This window comes from Lutra lutra, chromosome 16 (assembly GCF_902655055.1).
Source record: "Lutra lutra chromosome 16, mLutLut1.2, whole genome shotgun sequence".
NCBI classification, from domain to species: Eukaryota; Metazoa; Chordata; class Mammalia; order Carnivora; family Mustelidae; genus Lutra; species Lutra lutra.
Genome location: NC_062293.1, coordinates 46,328,369 through 46,343,532, shown reverse-complemented (window position 1 = coordinate 46,343,532; position 15,164 = coordinate 46,328,369). Strand labels below are relative to the sequence as shown.

Below are 15,164 nucleotides of genomic sequence, written 5' to 3'. Positions count from 1 at the left end.
TAAATACTAAATTTTGAGATTGGGTGGACATTAGGGCTGCTCTGCTGCATGTCTAGGGGTATTTATTCTGATAAATTGGTAGAGGCAGCAAAATGTTAGGTTCTACAGGTAGAGAAGTTTTAATACTATGCTCATAGCCACTTAAATGGCAAACCTCTGCTTTTCTTTATTTTTCTATATTACACTTCAGTTTAAGGTTTGGTGTTTTAAAATAACCAATCCTGGGGTGCGTGCTTGGCTCAGTTGGTTAAACATCTGCCTTCAACTCAAGTCATGATCTCAGGGTCCTAGGATCAGCCCTGCATCAGGCTTTTTGCTCAGTGGGGAGTCTACTTCTCTCTCTGCCCCTCCCCACTGCTCATGCCCACATGCACACACATGCGCGCGCTCGCTCTCTCTCTCTCAAATAAATACATAGTCTTTTTAAAAAATAAAATAACCGGGGTGCCTGAGTGGCTGAGTGGGTTAAAGCCTCTGCCTTCGGCTCAGGTCATGATCTCAGGGTCCTGGGATTGAGCCCCGCATTGGGCTCTCTGCTCAGCAGGGAGCCTGCTCCCCGCCACCCCCCCAGCTGTCTCTCTCTCTGCCAGCCTCTTTGCCTACTTGTGATCTCTGTCTGTCAAATAAATAAGTAAAATCTTAAAAAAAAATAAAATAACCAATCCCCACTCAAAAGAACTAGGCCCCTTGGAGAAATGGGTGATTCCAGTGCTGGGTACGGATAAGCTTAAGAGCCTGGAATGTCTTACAAGACCAAAAGATAAGCAAGTGCTCAAAATATGACATCAAAAGGATATAGGAGCCAGCTCCAGCCAAATCTGGGACAATATGATTTCATAATAAATAATGGCAATAATGTTTTTTTTTTTTTTTTTAAGATTTTATTTATTTATTTGACAGAGAGAAATCACAAGTAGGCAGAGAGGCAGGCAGAGAGAGAGGAGGAAGCAGGCTCCTGCTGAGCAGAAAGCCCGATGTGGGGCTCGAACCCAGGACCTGGGATCATGACCTGAGTCGAAGGCAGCAGCTTAACCCACTGAGCCACCCAGGCGCCCCGCAATAATGGGTTTTAAGCCTTTAAGTAAAATAAGCAAAGGGGAGAGAGGAAAAGTTCTTTGTTACAATAGAATGCTAACTAATGCATGTAGAAAAACTAATAAGTTAGAAAAATCACCATTTTGTCATCATTATTATAATAACTGATTCATGAAAGATCAATAGTGGAAAATTTGAGGAGGAACAGGATGTTAATAGTTTCAGAGTATCTCCCCACGGATGACTTACAATCACAAAGAAATAGGGTAACATTACAGTAGAGAAGTCTGGAGGATCCCACCTCAAGCAGGTGATCACTTTCTGATACACAGCACCCGGAAGGACACCGTAGCCCTCTTCTTCTTCTTCTTTTTTTTTTTTTAAATATTATTTATTTATTTATTTGACAGACAGAGATCACAAGTAGGCAGAGAGGCAGGCAGAGAGAGAGAGAGGAGGAAGCAGGCTCCCTGCTGTGCAGAGAGCCCGATGCGGGGCTCGATCCCAGGACCCTGGGATCATGACCTGAGCCAAAGGCAGAGGCTTTAACCCACTGAGCCACCCAGGCGCCCAGCCCTCTCTTCTTTATGCCCAGCGTGTATAGTTTCACCGTAACTCTGAGGAAACTTAAGACAAACCAACTTGGAGGGGTTTTGTAAACTATTTCTTCAGAAATATAAAGGTCATGAAAGTTAAATAAAAAAAAAAAAAAAAGCTTAGCGAGAAACTGTTCCAGATTGAAGGAGACTAAAGAGATTTGACACATAAATGAAATGGAAGATCTTAGATTGGATCTTGCATCAGGGGAGAAAATTGCCGTGAAGGACATTATTGGAGTAATTGGTGAAATTTGAAAATGGACTGTATTCTCGATAATAAATGGTACTCTGTGAGTGTTACATTTTCTCTATTTGGTAATTGTTCTGTGGTTATGAAGGAGAATGTCCTTGTTTTTAAAATGTACATGCCAAAATATTTAGGGTGAAAGGGGCATGCATGATGTCTGTAGCTAAGTCTCACATGGTTTTAAAAAAAACTCAGTTGGGGGCGCCTGGGTGGCTCAGTGGGTTAAGCCGCTGCCTTCGGCTCGGGTCATGATCCCAGGTCCTGGGTTCCAGCCCCACATCGGGCTTTCTGCTCAGCAGGGAGCCTGCTTCCTCCTCTCTGCCTGCCTCTCTGCCTGCTTGTGATTTCTCTCTGTCAAATAAATAAATAAAATCTTAAAAAAAAAAAAAAAACTCAGTGGGCCACCTTGGTGGCTCAGTTGTTGAGCATCTGCCTTTGGCTCAGGTCATGATCCCAGAGTCCTGGGATCGAGAGCCCCATATCGGGCTCTCTGCTCCTCGGGGAGCCTGCTTCTCCCTCTCCCCCCACCTGCCACTCCCCTGCTTGTGCTCTATCAAATAAATCTTAAAAAAAAACAAAACGGGGCGCCTGGGTGGCTCAGTGGGTTAAGCCGCTGCCTTCGGCTCAGGTCATGATCTCAGGGTTCTGGGATCGAGTCCCGCATCGGGCTCTCTGCTCGGCAGGAAGCTTGCTTCCTCCTCTCTCTCTCTCTCTCTCTCTCTCTCTGCCTGCCTCTCTACTTGTGATCTCTCTCTGTCAAATAAATAAATAAAAATAAAATCTTAAAAAAAAATAAAAAACAAAACAAAACACAGAGCAAACAAATGGAGGAAACTGTTGATTGATGAATCTGGGTGAAGAGTATACTGGAATCATTTGTACTAATCTTGTAACTCTTCTGTACACTTGAAATTATTTCAAAATAATTTTTCTTGAAAGCTGCTGTCTCAGAGGAATTACTAAATGCTGTAATGAGTAGAGTGCTACTTTCATCATTAAAATAGTATAATGGGTTCAGAGTCTCCCGGGTAACTAGATCTTCCTTTTGTTCATTTTTTTTCTACTTGCATTTTTTTTTTTTTAAGATTTTATTTATTTATTTGACACAGAGAGATCACAAGTAGACAGAGAGGCAGGCAGAGAGAGAGACAGAGACAGAGAGGGAAGCAGGCTCCCCGCTGAGCAGAGAGCCCGATGCGGGACTCGATCCCAGGACCCCGAGATCATGACCTGAGCCGAAGGCAGCGGCTTAACCCACTGAGCCACCCAGGCGCCCCTCTACTTGCATTTTGATTAGTTGTCACAAGATGCCTGTTGAGAGTAGCTTGGACCTAATGGGTAGGCATTTTTTGAAGTGAAGTCAACTCAATTTTAATACACCCTGTTACTTCTGCTTTTCCTGTAAGAAATATAAATGCTGCAGAAAAGTTACTGATGAGATTAAATCTTAAAAGATTCACAATGCAGTATTCAGCTTACAACAAGGGTTAAAAGAAATGTGAACTTTCCCAAGCCATTATTAACTACCAAGCACATACTTAACTGTTAGAAAACTTACTTATATAAATACTTTCTTTCATCTCCTGAGGAAATGTATACTATCTTTCTTTTGTCTCTGTTTTGGGCTATTTCTTGGTTTCTAGTGATTCTGATCTAGTCTGTTCAGGAATGCTGACTTTATTTTTTTTAAAGATTTTTTATTTTATTTTGTCAGAGAGAGAAAGAGAGAGAGCGAGAGCACACAGTCAGAATGGCAGGCAGAGGCAGAGAGAGAGGCAGGCTTCCCGCCAAGCAAGGAGCCCGATGTGGGACTCGATCCCAGGACATTGAGATCATGACCTGAGCCGAAGGCAGCTGCTCAACCAACTGAGCCACCCAGGCGTCCCAGGAATGCTGATTTTAAAGGAGAGGTGTTAACCTGTTTTATACTGTTACTGTGTGAACACTAATTGCTCTTAATTTCTTCTTTCTTCCTTGTTCCTAATATACCAAAGGCTTTGAATTCCTGGTTAATGATTTCTCTGTTAATATACTCTCGTCTTAAAGGGAGCGTATTGTTTTTTTCCCAGGCATTTTTAAAACCACCAAGTGAAATTGATTATGCTCTAAGTAAAATTACCCAAGGTTGTTTAAAGTAGTTTAGATAAAACAGTTATTTGTGACTAAACAAAAATAGGGGCAGTCACCTGCTTGAATCCACAAACAATGAAAACAAATATTGGTTAGTGCAAACTATTTCTGTAGCAATATGCTAGTATTTCTCATACTTGTATAAACAATAAGATTTTTATTTATATTACTTAATGTGTTAAGTTGGAACCATATGAAACTGCCAGTGTATTTACAGTACAAAACCAGACACAAAAATGTTCTGTTTGAGTGCATTTATGTAAGTCTGGAACAGGCAAAACTGTTAAGACAGAATGACCAGTGGTCACTAGAGGCCGGGGTAGGGGAAGGAAAGTGCTGCAGGGCACTGGGAAAATTTTTAGGGTGTTGTAAATGTTCTCTATCTTGATTGTGGAAGTGGTAATGTACACATTTGTCAAAACTCAATGCATTATATACTTAAAATTAGAGAATTTTACTATATATGCTATATCTTGATAAAACTGGTGTAAATATAAAAATTCATGTTCCTTGTATCTTTGCTGTCATTCATTTATACATATATATTTAATATATAAGCATACATAATCAAATACATTGTTGGTATTGTTATCTTTAACAAACTGTTAACTGTTAATTAAGAATTTTTAAAGTTTTGAAAAAATATTTTTGAAAAATAATGAAAAAAAAAAAGTGTTTTGGGGCTCCTGGGTGGCCCAGCCAGTTTAGTGTCTGCCTTAGCTCAGGTCATAATCGTAAGATTCTGGGATCAAGCCCCGCTCAGCAGAGACTCTGCTTCTACCCCTGCCCCTCTCCCTCATGCTCATGTGTGCTCTCTTTCTTGCTCTCTCAAGTAAATAAATAAATTAAATACATAGTTTTTTAAAAATCTTTTTTTGAAAAAATAAAAAGTTTTTTTTTTCTTTTTACCTTCACTTATTTCTTCTCCCTTGTTCTTCATTTTTTTTTAATTAACATATAATGTATTATTTGTTTTAGGGGTACAGATCTGTGATTCATCAGTCTTACACATTTCACAGCACTCACCATAGCACATACCCTCCCTACTGTCCTTCACCCAGCCACCCCATCCCTCCACCCCCCACTCCATTCCAGCAATCCTCAGTTTGTTTCCTGAGATTGAGTCTCTTATGGTTTATCTCCCTCTATGGGTTCATCTTTTGTTTTTTTCCTCCCTTCCCCTATGATCCTTTGTCTTGTTTCTCAAATTTCCTCATATTAGTGAGATCATATAATTGTCTTTCTCTGATTGACTTATTTCGCTTAGCATAATACCCTCTCGTTCCATCCATGTTGTTGCAAATGGCAAGATTTCGTTTTTCTTTTCTTTTCTTTTCTTTCTTTCTTTCTTTTTTTTTTTTTTTTTTTTTTTTGGTAAAGGTCTAAGTTTCTGACCCGATACCACTTTCCTTCTTGTAAGGTCTTGTAAATATCAAGAGAAGTTCTCTAGAGAAGGAACTGGCAGCAAATTACTTCAGTTTCTGTTTGAGGAAGTCTTATTTTGCCTTGAAGTACAGTTTTGCAGGGTATAGAATTCTAGGTTGGTTGGTTTTTTTTCCCTCTTAACATTTTAAACATTTCACTCCACTCTATTCTTACTTGCTTTTTTTTTTTTTTTTTTTTTTTTAGATTTTATTTATTTGTCAGACAGAGAGAATGAACAAGCAGGGAGAGCAGCAGGCAGAGGAAGAAGCAGACTCCCCACTGAGCAAGGAGCTGATGTGGGACTTGATCCTGGGAGCCTGGGATCATGACCTGAGCCAAAGGCAGATGCTTAACTGATTGAGCCACCCAGGAGCCCCATGGTTTCTTTCTTTTCTTTTCTTTTCTTTTTTTTTTAAAGATTTTATTTATTTATTTGACAGAGAGAGATCACAAGTAGACAGAGAAGCAGGCAGAGAGAGAGGAGGAAGCAGGCTCCCCGCCGAGCAGAGAGCCCGATGCGGGGCTCGATCCCAGGACCCTGGGATCATGACCCGAGCCGAAGGCAGAGGCCTTAACCCACTGAGCCACCCAGGTGCCCCAAGCCCCATGGTTTCTTAAGAGAAATTTGATGTAATTCTTTCCTTTGTTCCTCTATAAATAATGTAGCTTTTCCCCTCTGACTTCTTTAGGATTGTTTATCTTTGATTTTTCCATATTTTGAAAATCGTGTGCCTTAGGTTTTTTTGTTTTTTTTTTTTTGCCTGCTCAGTGATCTCTTAGCTTCCTGAATTTGTGATTTGGTGACTGACATTAATTTGAGGGAAATTCTCAGTCATTATTGTTTCAGATATTTTTTCTTTGCCTTTCTTTTCCTTTTGGTATTCTAATCACACATATTTTACACCTTTTGTAGTTGTCCCACAGTTCCTGGATATTGTATTCCGTTTTTTTTTTTTTTTTTTTTAAAGATTTTATTTATTTATTTGACAGAGAGAGATCACAAGTAGACAGAGAGGCAGGCAGAGAGAGAGAGAGAGGGAAGCAGGCTCCCTGCTGAGCAGAGAGCCCGATGCGGAACTCGATCCCAGGACCCTGAGATCATGACCTGAGCCGAAGGCAGCGGCTTAACCCACTGAGCCACCCAGTCGCCCTATTCCGGTTTTTTTGTTGCTGTTTTTTATTTTCCTGTGCCTTTTTTCTTTGCATTTCACTTTTGGCAGTTTCTATTGATATATCCTCAGTCTCAGAGATTCTTTGTTCAGCTGTGTCCAGACTCCTGAATGAGCCCATCAAAAGCATTATTTCTTGGGGCGCCTGGGTGGCTCAGTGGGTTAAAGCCTCTGCCTTTGGCTCAGGTCATGATCCCAGGGTCCTGGGATCGAGCCCCACATCGGGTTGTCTGCTCTGCAGGGAGCCTGCTTCCTCCTCTCTCTCTCTGCCTGCCTCTCTGCCTACTTGTGATCTCTGTCTGACAAATAAATAAAAATCTTTAAAAAAAAAAAAGGCATTATTTCTTTCTGTTACAGTGTTTTTAACCTCTAGCATTTCTTCTTAGAATTTCCATCTCTCTGCTTAAATTGCCCATCTGTTTTTGCATGCTTTCTGCTTTATCCATTAGAGCCCTTTAGCATGTTTAAAAAAAAAAGATTTTATTTATTTGTCCGAGAGAGAGCTCGCACACAAGCAGGGGGATGTGGCAGGCAGAGGGAGAAGCAGGCTCCCTGCTGAGCAAGGAGCCTGATGTAGGACTTGAACCCAGGACCCTGGGACTAAGGCAGACACTTAACCAACTGAACCACTCATGTGTCCCCAGCCCTAAGCATCTTAATCATAATTGTTTTAAATTCCTAGTCTGATAACTCCAGCATTCTTGCCATGTATGGTTCTAATGCTAGCTCTGTGTCTTCAGAGTGTTTTTTTGACTTTTAGTATGTTTTGTAATTTTTTCTTAATAGAAGGACATAATATACTGGGTAAAAGAACTGCTGTAAATATAAATAGGCCTTTGTAATCTGGTGGTGACGTGTGGGGAGAGGGAAACATGTCCTATGAGTAGGTCTCGGTCTTTTAGTGAGCCTATACCTCTGGATTGTGAACTCCACACATACCTCCTCCCCCCTCCCTTGTTGGGACAGGATTGTTAGAGTGAGCTGGAGTTGAATGATGCCATTCTTCTAGGTCAGTTAGGTTCTCATAATACCCCAAGAGGCTAGAATCTGGTTAAGTAGTTTCTGTTGAGCTCAGGCCTTGTTAACAGGATGCTCTAACCTATTTCAGAATTACCTCTTTTTCCCTTTCTGTGCTGGAAGCACAGAGATGTTTTTTCTCCCATATTCATTGTGAGAACCTGGTCAAGCTCCTGGAGGTACTATTCACAGAAGTGTGGGGTCCTAATGATGGGGTCTTCCTCGGGTTTTTATTCTTCCAACTTGTCATTGCTGAGTCTCCAGCAATTTGTCAGTTAGAATTCGGGTTTCCCTAGCTTAGCACTGATTCCCATGACGGTTTTGCTCCTGGATTTCTGCTCTAGTGAGTTGTGGTTCTTTGTATTGACTTGTTGGTCTCTCTAATTTTAGAGGCAGTTCTTTCCCCTTTGAGTTGCTTCTGTTAATGATCTAGGAAGAGTTGTTAGCTTTTCAGATGGCTAGGCTTTTTACTTAAACAGTGTAGTGACTTCCAACTTCTTATATGTTGGACTAGAAACTAGAAGTCTCCCTATATATCTCTTTCTATTTGTTTATTAAGGAGTTCCTTATATATATTGGATACAAGCCCTTTATCAGATGTGTTTTGCAAGTATTTCTTCCCAGTCTGTGGTTTGCCTTTTTATTTTTATAACAGTGTCTTTTGAAAAGTAAGCTTTGGGTACCTTGGTTTAAAATCAGCTGATCATATAAGTGAGTCTATTTCTGGACTAAATTCCGTTCTCTTAATCTGTATGTCTATATTTATGCCATTACCATACTGTCTTGATATCAGAGCTTTATAGTAAGTCTTGAATTCAGTAGCGTAGTTCCTCCGATTTTATTGTTCTTTTTCAAAAAATTGTTTTGGCCCGGGTGGCTCAGTTGATTAAACAGCTGTCTTTGGCTCAGGTCGTGATCCTAGGGTACTGGGATCAAGCCCCGCATCAGGCTCCCTGCTCAGCAGAGGCTGCTTCTCCCTCACCCTCTGCCTGCTGCTCTGCCTACTTCTGCATGTGCACGCGCGTGCTCTCTCTCTCTCAAGTAAAGAAATAAAATCTTCAAAAAAAAAGAAAAAAATTGATTCGGCTATTTAAAATCTTTTATTTCTATATAACTTTTAGAATTGGTTTCTATGAAAAAGCCTACTGGGATTTTGGTTGGGACTTTATTGATTTTATAGATCAAATTGGAAAGAACTGATAGCTTAACAACGTTAAATCTTACATCCCAACATGGTGTAGCTCTTTATGTAGATCTTAGAATTCTTTCAGCAGTGTTTGATGGTTTTATTGCACATACTTTGTTAATTTTATTCCTAAGTATTTCATATATTTTAAAGCTATTGTAAATTGAATTTTTAAATTTTAATTTCTAGTTTACAGAAATACAGTTGATTTTATATTGAGCTTTTATTCTGTGACCTTTCTGAATTCATTTATTCTAGTAGTTTTTCCCTAAATTTCAAAGAATTTCTTACGTAGATGATCATGTCTTCTGTTTAAAGAGACTGTTTTCTTTCTTGTCAGTCCACATGCATTTTGTCACTTTATTGTATCGACTAGAATCTCTAGTATAATTTTGAATAGAAGTGGAGGGTGGACATCATTCCTGTTGTCATCATATTTTTAAACATTTTATGTAAGATTTAAATGTTTAAGAAAACTATGATTCTCTTGTTACTGTTTTTTAGTTAATTATTATTATATCCCTTTTCTGAAATACCACTTAATGTGTGTTGCTTTATAGTGTCCCACAGGTCACATGTGCTGTGGTTTTGTTTTGTTTTCCCCCCAATCTTTTTTTCCCCCAGTGTGCTTTATTTTAGATAGTTTCTATTGCTGTGTCTTCACAGGTCTTTTCTTTTGCAGAATCTAATATGTTGTTAATCCTATCCAGTGAATTTTTCATTTCAGGTATCATAACTTTCATGTCTAGAAGTTCCATTTGGTTGGTTTTTATATCTTCTCTCATGGTCCTCACCATGTCTTTGTTTTGTTATGGAACATATTTCTAAGAGTGGTTTTAATGTCCATCATCTGCTAATTTCATCATCTCTTATTTTTTTTATCTGTTTCTAATGATTGATTTTTTTTTATCCTGGTTGTAGGTAATTTTCCTGCCTCTTTTACAAACATCTGGTCATTTTTTATTGGATGCTAGACATTGCAAATCTTACATTTTGGGGTATTGTATTTCATTGTGTTCCTTTAAAGAATGTCACATTTTGATGCTTACTTAAGTTACTGGTGATCTTTGATCCTTTTGAGTTTTACTTTTAAGCTTCATTAGGGTAAATATAGAATAGCCTCTATACTCATTCTAGGACTCCACTAGATAGATCCCCCTTTTATTAACAAGCACTTTCTGCTCTGGCCAATAGAACTGCAAACTAGTCTGGTTATGTCTGGACTCCAGTTGTTCAGCTTATTATTTTCTGGGAATTTTTTTTAAAGATGTATTTATTTATTTTAGAGTTGGAGCAGGGAGAGGGAGAGAGAATCCTTAAGCAGACTCCCTGTTGAGTGTGGAGTCCATATTAGGGCTTGGTCCCAGGACCCTGACATGACAAGAGCAGAAATCTAGAGTTGGACACTTAACCAACTAAGACAATCAGGCGCTCCTCTGGGAATTCTTTCCCTAGTCTGAAGTTCCACCTCACAGGTGCAAATCTTTATTCTGCAGAATATCCCAAGGAGGGGCACTGGGTTGCTCTGTAGGTTAAGCGTCTGTCTTCCGCTCAAGTCATGATCCCAGGGTCCTAGGATCGAGCCCGGCATCCGGCTCCCTGCTCCTCAGAAGGCCTGCTTCTCACTCTCTCTGTCCCACTGCTTGTGTTCCCTCCCTCGCTCTGTCTCTCTCTGTCAAATAAATAAAATCTTAAAAAAATATATTCCAGGAAATTTTTCTGCAGATGCCCAGAATTCTCTCTCTGTGCAAGTCCTTCCTCTCTTATGTTTTGCTCTTCAGGTCGTTTCTGCCTGGGCCTTTGAAATCCAGTCTTTTGCTCACCAGTTCAAGATTATTGGGCTCTATTTGAGATTCCTTTCCAGGCATTGCCCCTTGGAAATTTCCTTCAGGCAGTATGCTCTGACAGTTATGGGACTCACCTGGTTTGTTTCTCTCCCAGAGGTTATAGGTCTTCCCTGCAGTTGTCCAGTGTCTGAAAAACAATTATTATATATATTTTGGTAAGTTTCCTGGTTAATTATGATAGAAAACATAGTAGTTAATCTTTCATAGACTAAATTCTATGTTTTTGTTTTTGTTTTTAAGATTTTTTATTTATTTGAAAGAGACACAGTGAGAGAGGGAACATAAGCAGGGGGAGTGGGAGAAGGAGAAGCAGGCTTCCCGCCGAGCAAGGAGCCAGATGCCCGGCTTGATCCCAGGACACTGGGATCATGACCCAAGCTGAAGGCAGCTACTCAATGCCTGAGTCACCCAGGCAGCCCTAAATTCTATGTCTTTTTGACTAGACACTCCGTTTAACTAGTTCACTCCCATCTTTTACCTTTTAACTAGTTCACTCCCATCTTCTCCCCATTCCCACTTCTAGATTTATGTTTACTAATAAAAGAAATTGATTTCATATTCTTTTGAAATAATACATATCCTTAAATCCTTTGCAGGTGAGGTCATCTCAAAACTATAGGTCCATGTCAGATTTTACATTTTTTTTTAAAGATTTTATTTATTTATTTGACAGACAGAGATCACAAGTAGGCAGAGAGGCCAGCAGAGAGAGAGGAGGAAGCAGGCTCCCTGCTGAGCAGAAAGCCTGATGCGGGGCTCGATCCCAGAACCCTGGGATCATGGCCCCGGGCTGAAAGCAGAGGCCCCAACCCACTGAGGCACCCAGGTGCCCCTAGATTTTACAATTTTTATTAAGATGGTATAGGGGATTGTTTATACTTATTTTAGTTGAGGTATAATTTGACATACAACATTGTAGTACTTTCAGGTATACATGTTTTTACTGTTATTAAATAATTTCTGTCCTAGAGCTAAATGGCCTTTATTCTGAGTGTCACGGGGGAGAGCTCTCTCTTTTTCACTCTTTTTTCCCAAACATGTACATTCCTGAATCCTTGGAGAGGCTTAGTGGGTTTTTGTTTTTTTAAGTTGCTTTGGGTTTGTTTTCCCTTTTTTAATTTTTATTTTTTTTACGATTTTATTTATTTATGTGAGAGAGAACACGAGCAGCGGGGAGGGCAGAGGGAGAAGCAAACTCCCCACTGAGCAGGGAGCCCTCCTAATACATGGGACTTGATCCCAGGACCCCAGGATCATGACATGACCTGAGCTGAAGGCAAATGCTCAACTGACTGAGCTACCCAGGTGCCTTTGTTTTCCTTTGCTAGGTTTGCTCTTTGTCTAAATATAATTTTTGTTATTGTTACTTGTAACTTAACTCAAAATTTTTTGCTGTTCTCATTTTGTTCATGTGAAAAATGCTTAATTAGAAAATGTAACCACATAAATGGTGTTTTACTTCTCTGATTTTTTTTCTTCCTAGGTGGTACAGCTGTATGCTGGGGAAAAAATGCAGCCTGGCTCCTCTGAAGGAAGAACTTCGCATACAAGGGGTCAGTCTTTGTCGTTATTATTCCGGGGTATATCTACTTTTGATGGTAATTAGAGTATGGGAATTTCCTTTATACCTTAAACCCTAAATGTGTTTTTTGTTTTCTTTTTTAATTTTGTAAAAGAGGTTTTTTGTAAATTATTTTTATTTATTTATTTATTTAAAAAAGATTTTATTTATTTGACAGACAGAGATCACAAGTAGGCAGAGAGGCAGGCAGAGAGAGAGAGAAAGGGAAGCAGGCTCCCTGCTGAGCAGAGAGCCCGATGTGGGGCTCGATCCCAGGACCCTGAGACCATAACCTGACCAGAAGGCAGAGGCTTAACCCACTGAGCCACCCAGGCGCCCCTATAAATTATTTTTAAATGGTCTACTTTGGCAATCATAACAGAGAAAAGATGGGGGAAAACAGGATGAGTACAATGTCAGAGATGTATTAGAAATCAAAAAACCTGGTTCTACCTGCCACTCATTCTACATCTGATTCCTTTATGATTGCAGAAACTGAAGGTTACATAAGTTAAAGGGGCTTGTTCTGGGTCACATACCTAGTTATCAAAGATCAGCTAGAACTAGAATGATAATCATTCAAGTGTGCTTCTCTTTATGGTGCAGTCCACATGGATTCAGCCCCTTGCTTCTCTATTGAAAAGCAGGTGGCAAATTAACACTGCCCCTGACACCTCTCCCAGTTTATATTGTTTGGGCACAGGTAAGCTTGAGCCAGGCGGCTTTTCAGAAAAGGGGGTCAAATGTGTGGTCAGTGGTAGAAACCAAGTTTCTGATTTCTGGTTTCTTTCAGACATTTTCCCTGTCACACCTTTTCTTTGTTAAAATTCTAACAGCCACAAAGTACTTTCATTTTCCCCCTAAAATCTGATAGACAAAAGATCGACTACACAGCTTTATCTAGCTCAGCTTTGGTGGCTCTTTTTCCAAAAAGAAAAGAAAAGGGGGGATAAAAGAACATTTGAACCATTTACCAGTGGTTCTTTGAAGAGCTATGTTATTTTGGGTGTTTTGAATATTTGGACCTTCAAACCAGAACTCTAAATTCTAATATTTTGGGAGAGGAAAAAAACCCACATCTTTGTTGAAAGAGAATTTATTAATTGATTATTAGACAGCTATGCATAACTGTTTTGGGATAGTAGTGTTCTGTTAACTGATAAAAAGGAAAACGAACAAATAATTAGCATGAGGCAGCAACGCAGACCATTGCTGGAATTACTTCAGTTTAATGAGATGCCATGTTTGTTGGTTTCAGGTTCCTAAAGTCACCTACACCGAATTCTGTCAAGGTCGGACAATGAGATGGGCTTTAGCTTGGAGTTTTTATGATGATGTTACAGTACCAGTAAGTAGAGACTTTGCTTTAGCTTCTCCGAATGCCAGCACATGGTGGGCTATATAGTAGGTCAGAAATAAACTAAATCTGTACTGCCTCGGTTTCCCTGAAGTTTGTCCCAAATGCTTATTTCGGAATGGGAAGTGGTTGTGAAACAAGACACAGTCCTAGAAGGCTGACTGTGGTGACCGTGGAGCCTTTCTTTGGGTTTGTGCAACACAGTGATTCTTTCTCAGCAGATATAAGTGAATTAGAAATGTGTCTTTAAGGAATTAAAAATTCTGGTAATATAATCTATAGAAACACCTTGCGGGTATAATTATTCTGTTGGATATTCCTTAAGAATTGAAATTGAAACCTGTTTATTTTCCTTTACTATTGATGCTTTCATAGAGTAGCTATCTCTAGGGTTATTGGTGAATACAGAAATTGCTATTTGGGGTTGTAGGCTTTTGATGCCTACAACCCCAGATACGGGTTGATTTAGGGATCATTCCAGTAAGAGGTTCTGTGTTAGCTTTAAAATTACCACTAGAATATTGGTGAGTTTTGAAGCTGGGTGGTAGATCATTTTTCTAGTCTCTCTATTTTGCATATGCTTAAGCTTGAACATTTTTGGGAATAGAATGTTTTTGTTTTTATTTATTTATTTATTTGACCGAGAGAGAGAGAGAGAGAGAGAGAGAGAGAAATCAAGATCACAAGTAGGCAGAGAGGCAGGCGGGGTCGGGGGAAGCAGGCTCCCTGCTGAGCAGAGAGCCCAATGTGGGGCTCAATCCCAGGACCCTGAGATCATGACCTGATCTGAAGGCAGAGGCTTAACCCACTGAGCCACCCAGGTGCTCCGGTGCCCTGAATGTTTTTGTTTTTCAAAATTTTATTTATTTTGAGAGGGAAGAAGAGAGGGAGCACAAACAGGAGGGGAGGGGCAGACAGAGAGGGAGAAGCAGATTCCCTGCTGAGCAGGGAGCTCGATGTGGGGCTCTATCCCAGGGTCCTAGAATCATGACAGGAGCCAAAGGCAGAGATGCTTAACTAGTGAGCCACCCAGGCATCCCTGGAATAGATTGTTGTAAAAAAATAATTTGTTCCACAAACTTCTCTTTGTCCTCTGTGTTATCATATGTAAAGGAAAAATACTTCTGAACTGGTTAGACCGAATAATTTTACTGGCCTGTACTAAGAGGTGGTAATAGGATAGCATCTGTTTGTTCTCATAGTTCATTCACTGGATGATGGACCTTGTTGCCTGGAGCCTCCCATCTTAAGTTTATGCAAACATTGCTCAGCACTCTCCCTCTTCCCATAGTATTTGTGGAGACCTGGTGCCTGGTACCTGGTCCCTCAGGTTTCTGATCCCCTGTACGTACAGTATGCTTGTTGTTGGGTGCTCAACTCCCAAAGGCTTCGATGCACTTGGTCTTTCAGGTCATCCTAAATGTTGCAGTGTCTGTGAGCCTCTAACCCTTCCTTCACTGCAGAGGAATAGGGACATGTGCAGAACTACAAGGAGACAATTTGCAGGTATTTCTGAATACATGGGCTCACATTTAAATTTTTTTATTTTTATTTATTTATTTTTAAAATTTATTTGACAGAGATCACAAGT

General features: G+C 40.0%; 1 protein-coding gene across 5 annotated transcripts in view; it reads left to right on the top strand.

Annotated features, from left to right (window-relative positions):
* Positions 1–15,164, top strand: part of METTL16 (methyltransferase 16, N6-methyladenosine) — a 100,909-nt gene that overhangs the window by 55,559 nt on the left and 30,186 nt on the right. For all 5 annotated transcript variants that reach the window (XR_007123522.1, XM_047708512.1, XM_047708513.1 and 2 more), the window contains 2 exons: positions 12,139–12,208; positions 13,475–13,564. Coding sequence is in view for 4 of the 5 variants with exons in the window: in XM_047708512.1 (XP_047564468.1) it covers positions 12,139–12,208; positions 13,475–13,564 (160 nt within the window). In the remaining variant the exon portion in view is untranslated. The remainder of the gene's footprint in view (positions 1–12,138; positions 12,209–13,474; positions 13,565–15,164) is intronic.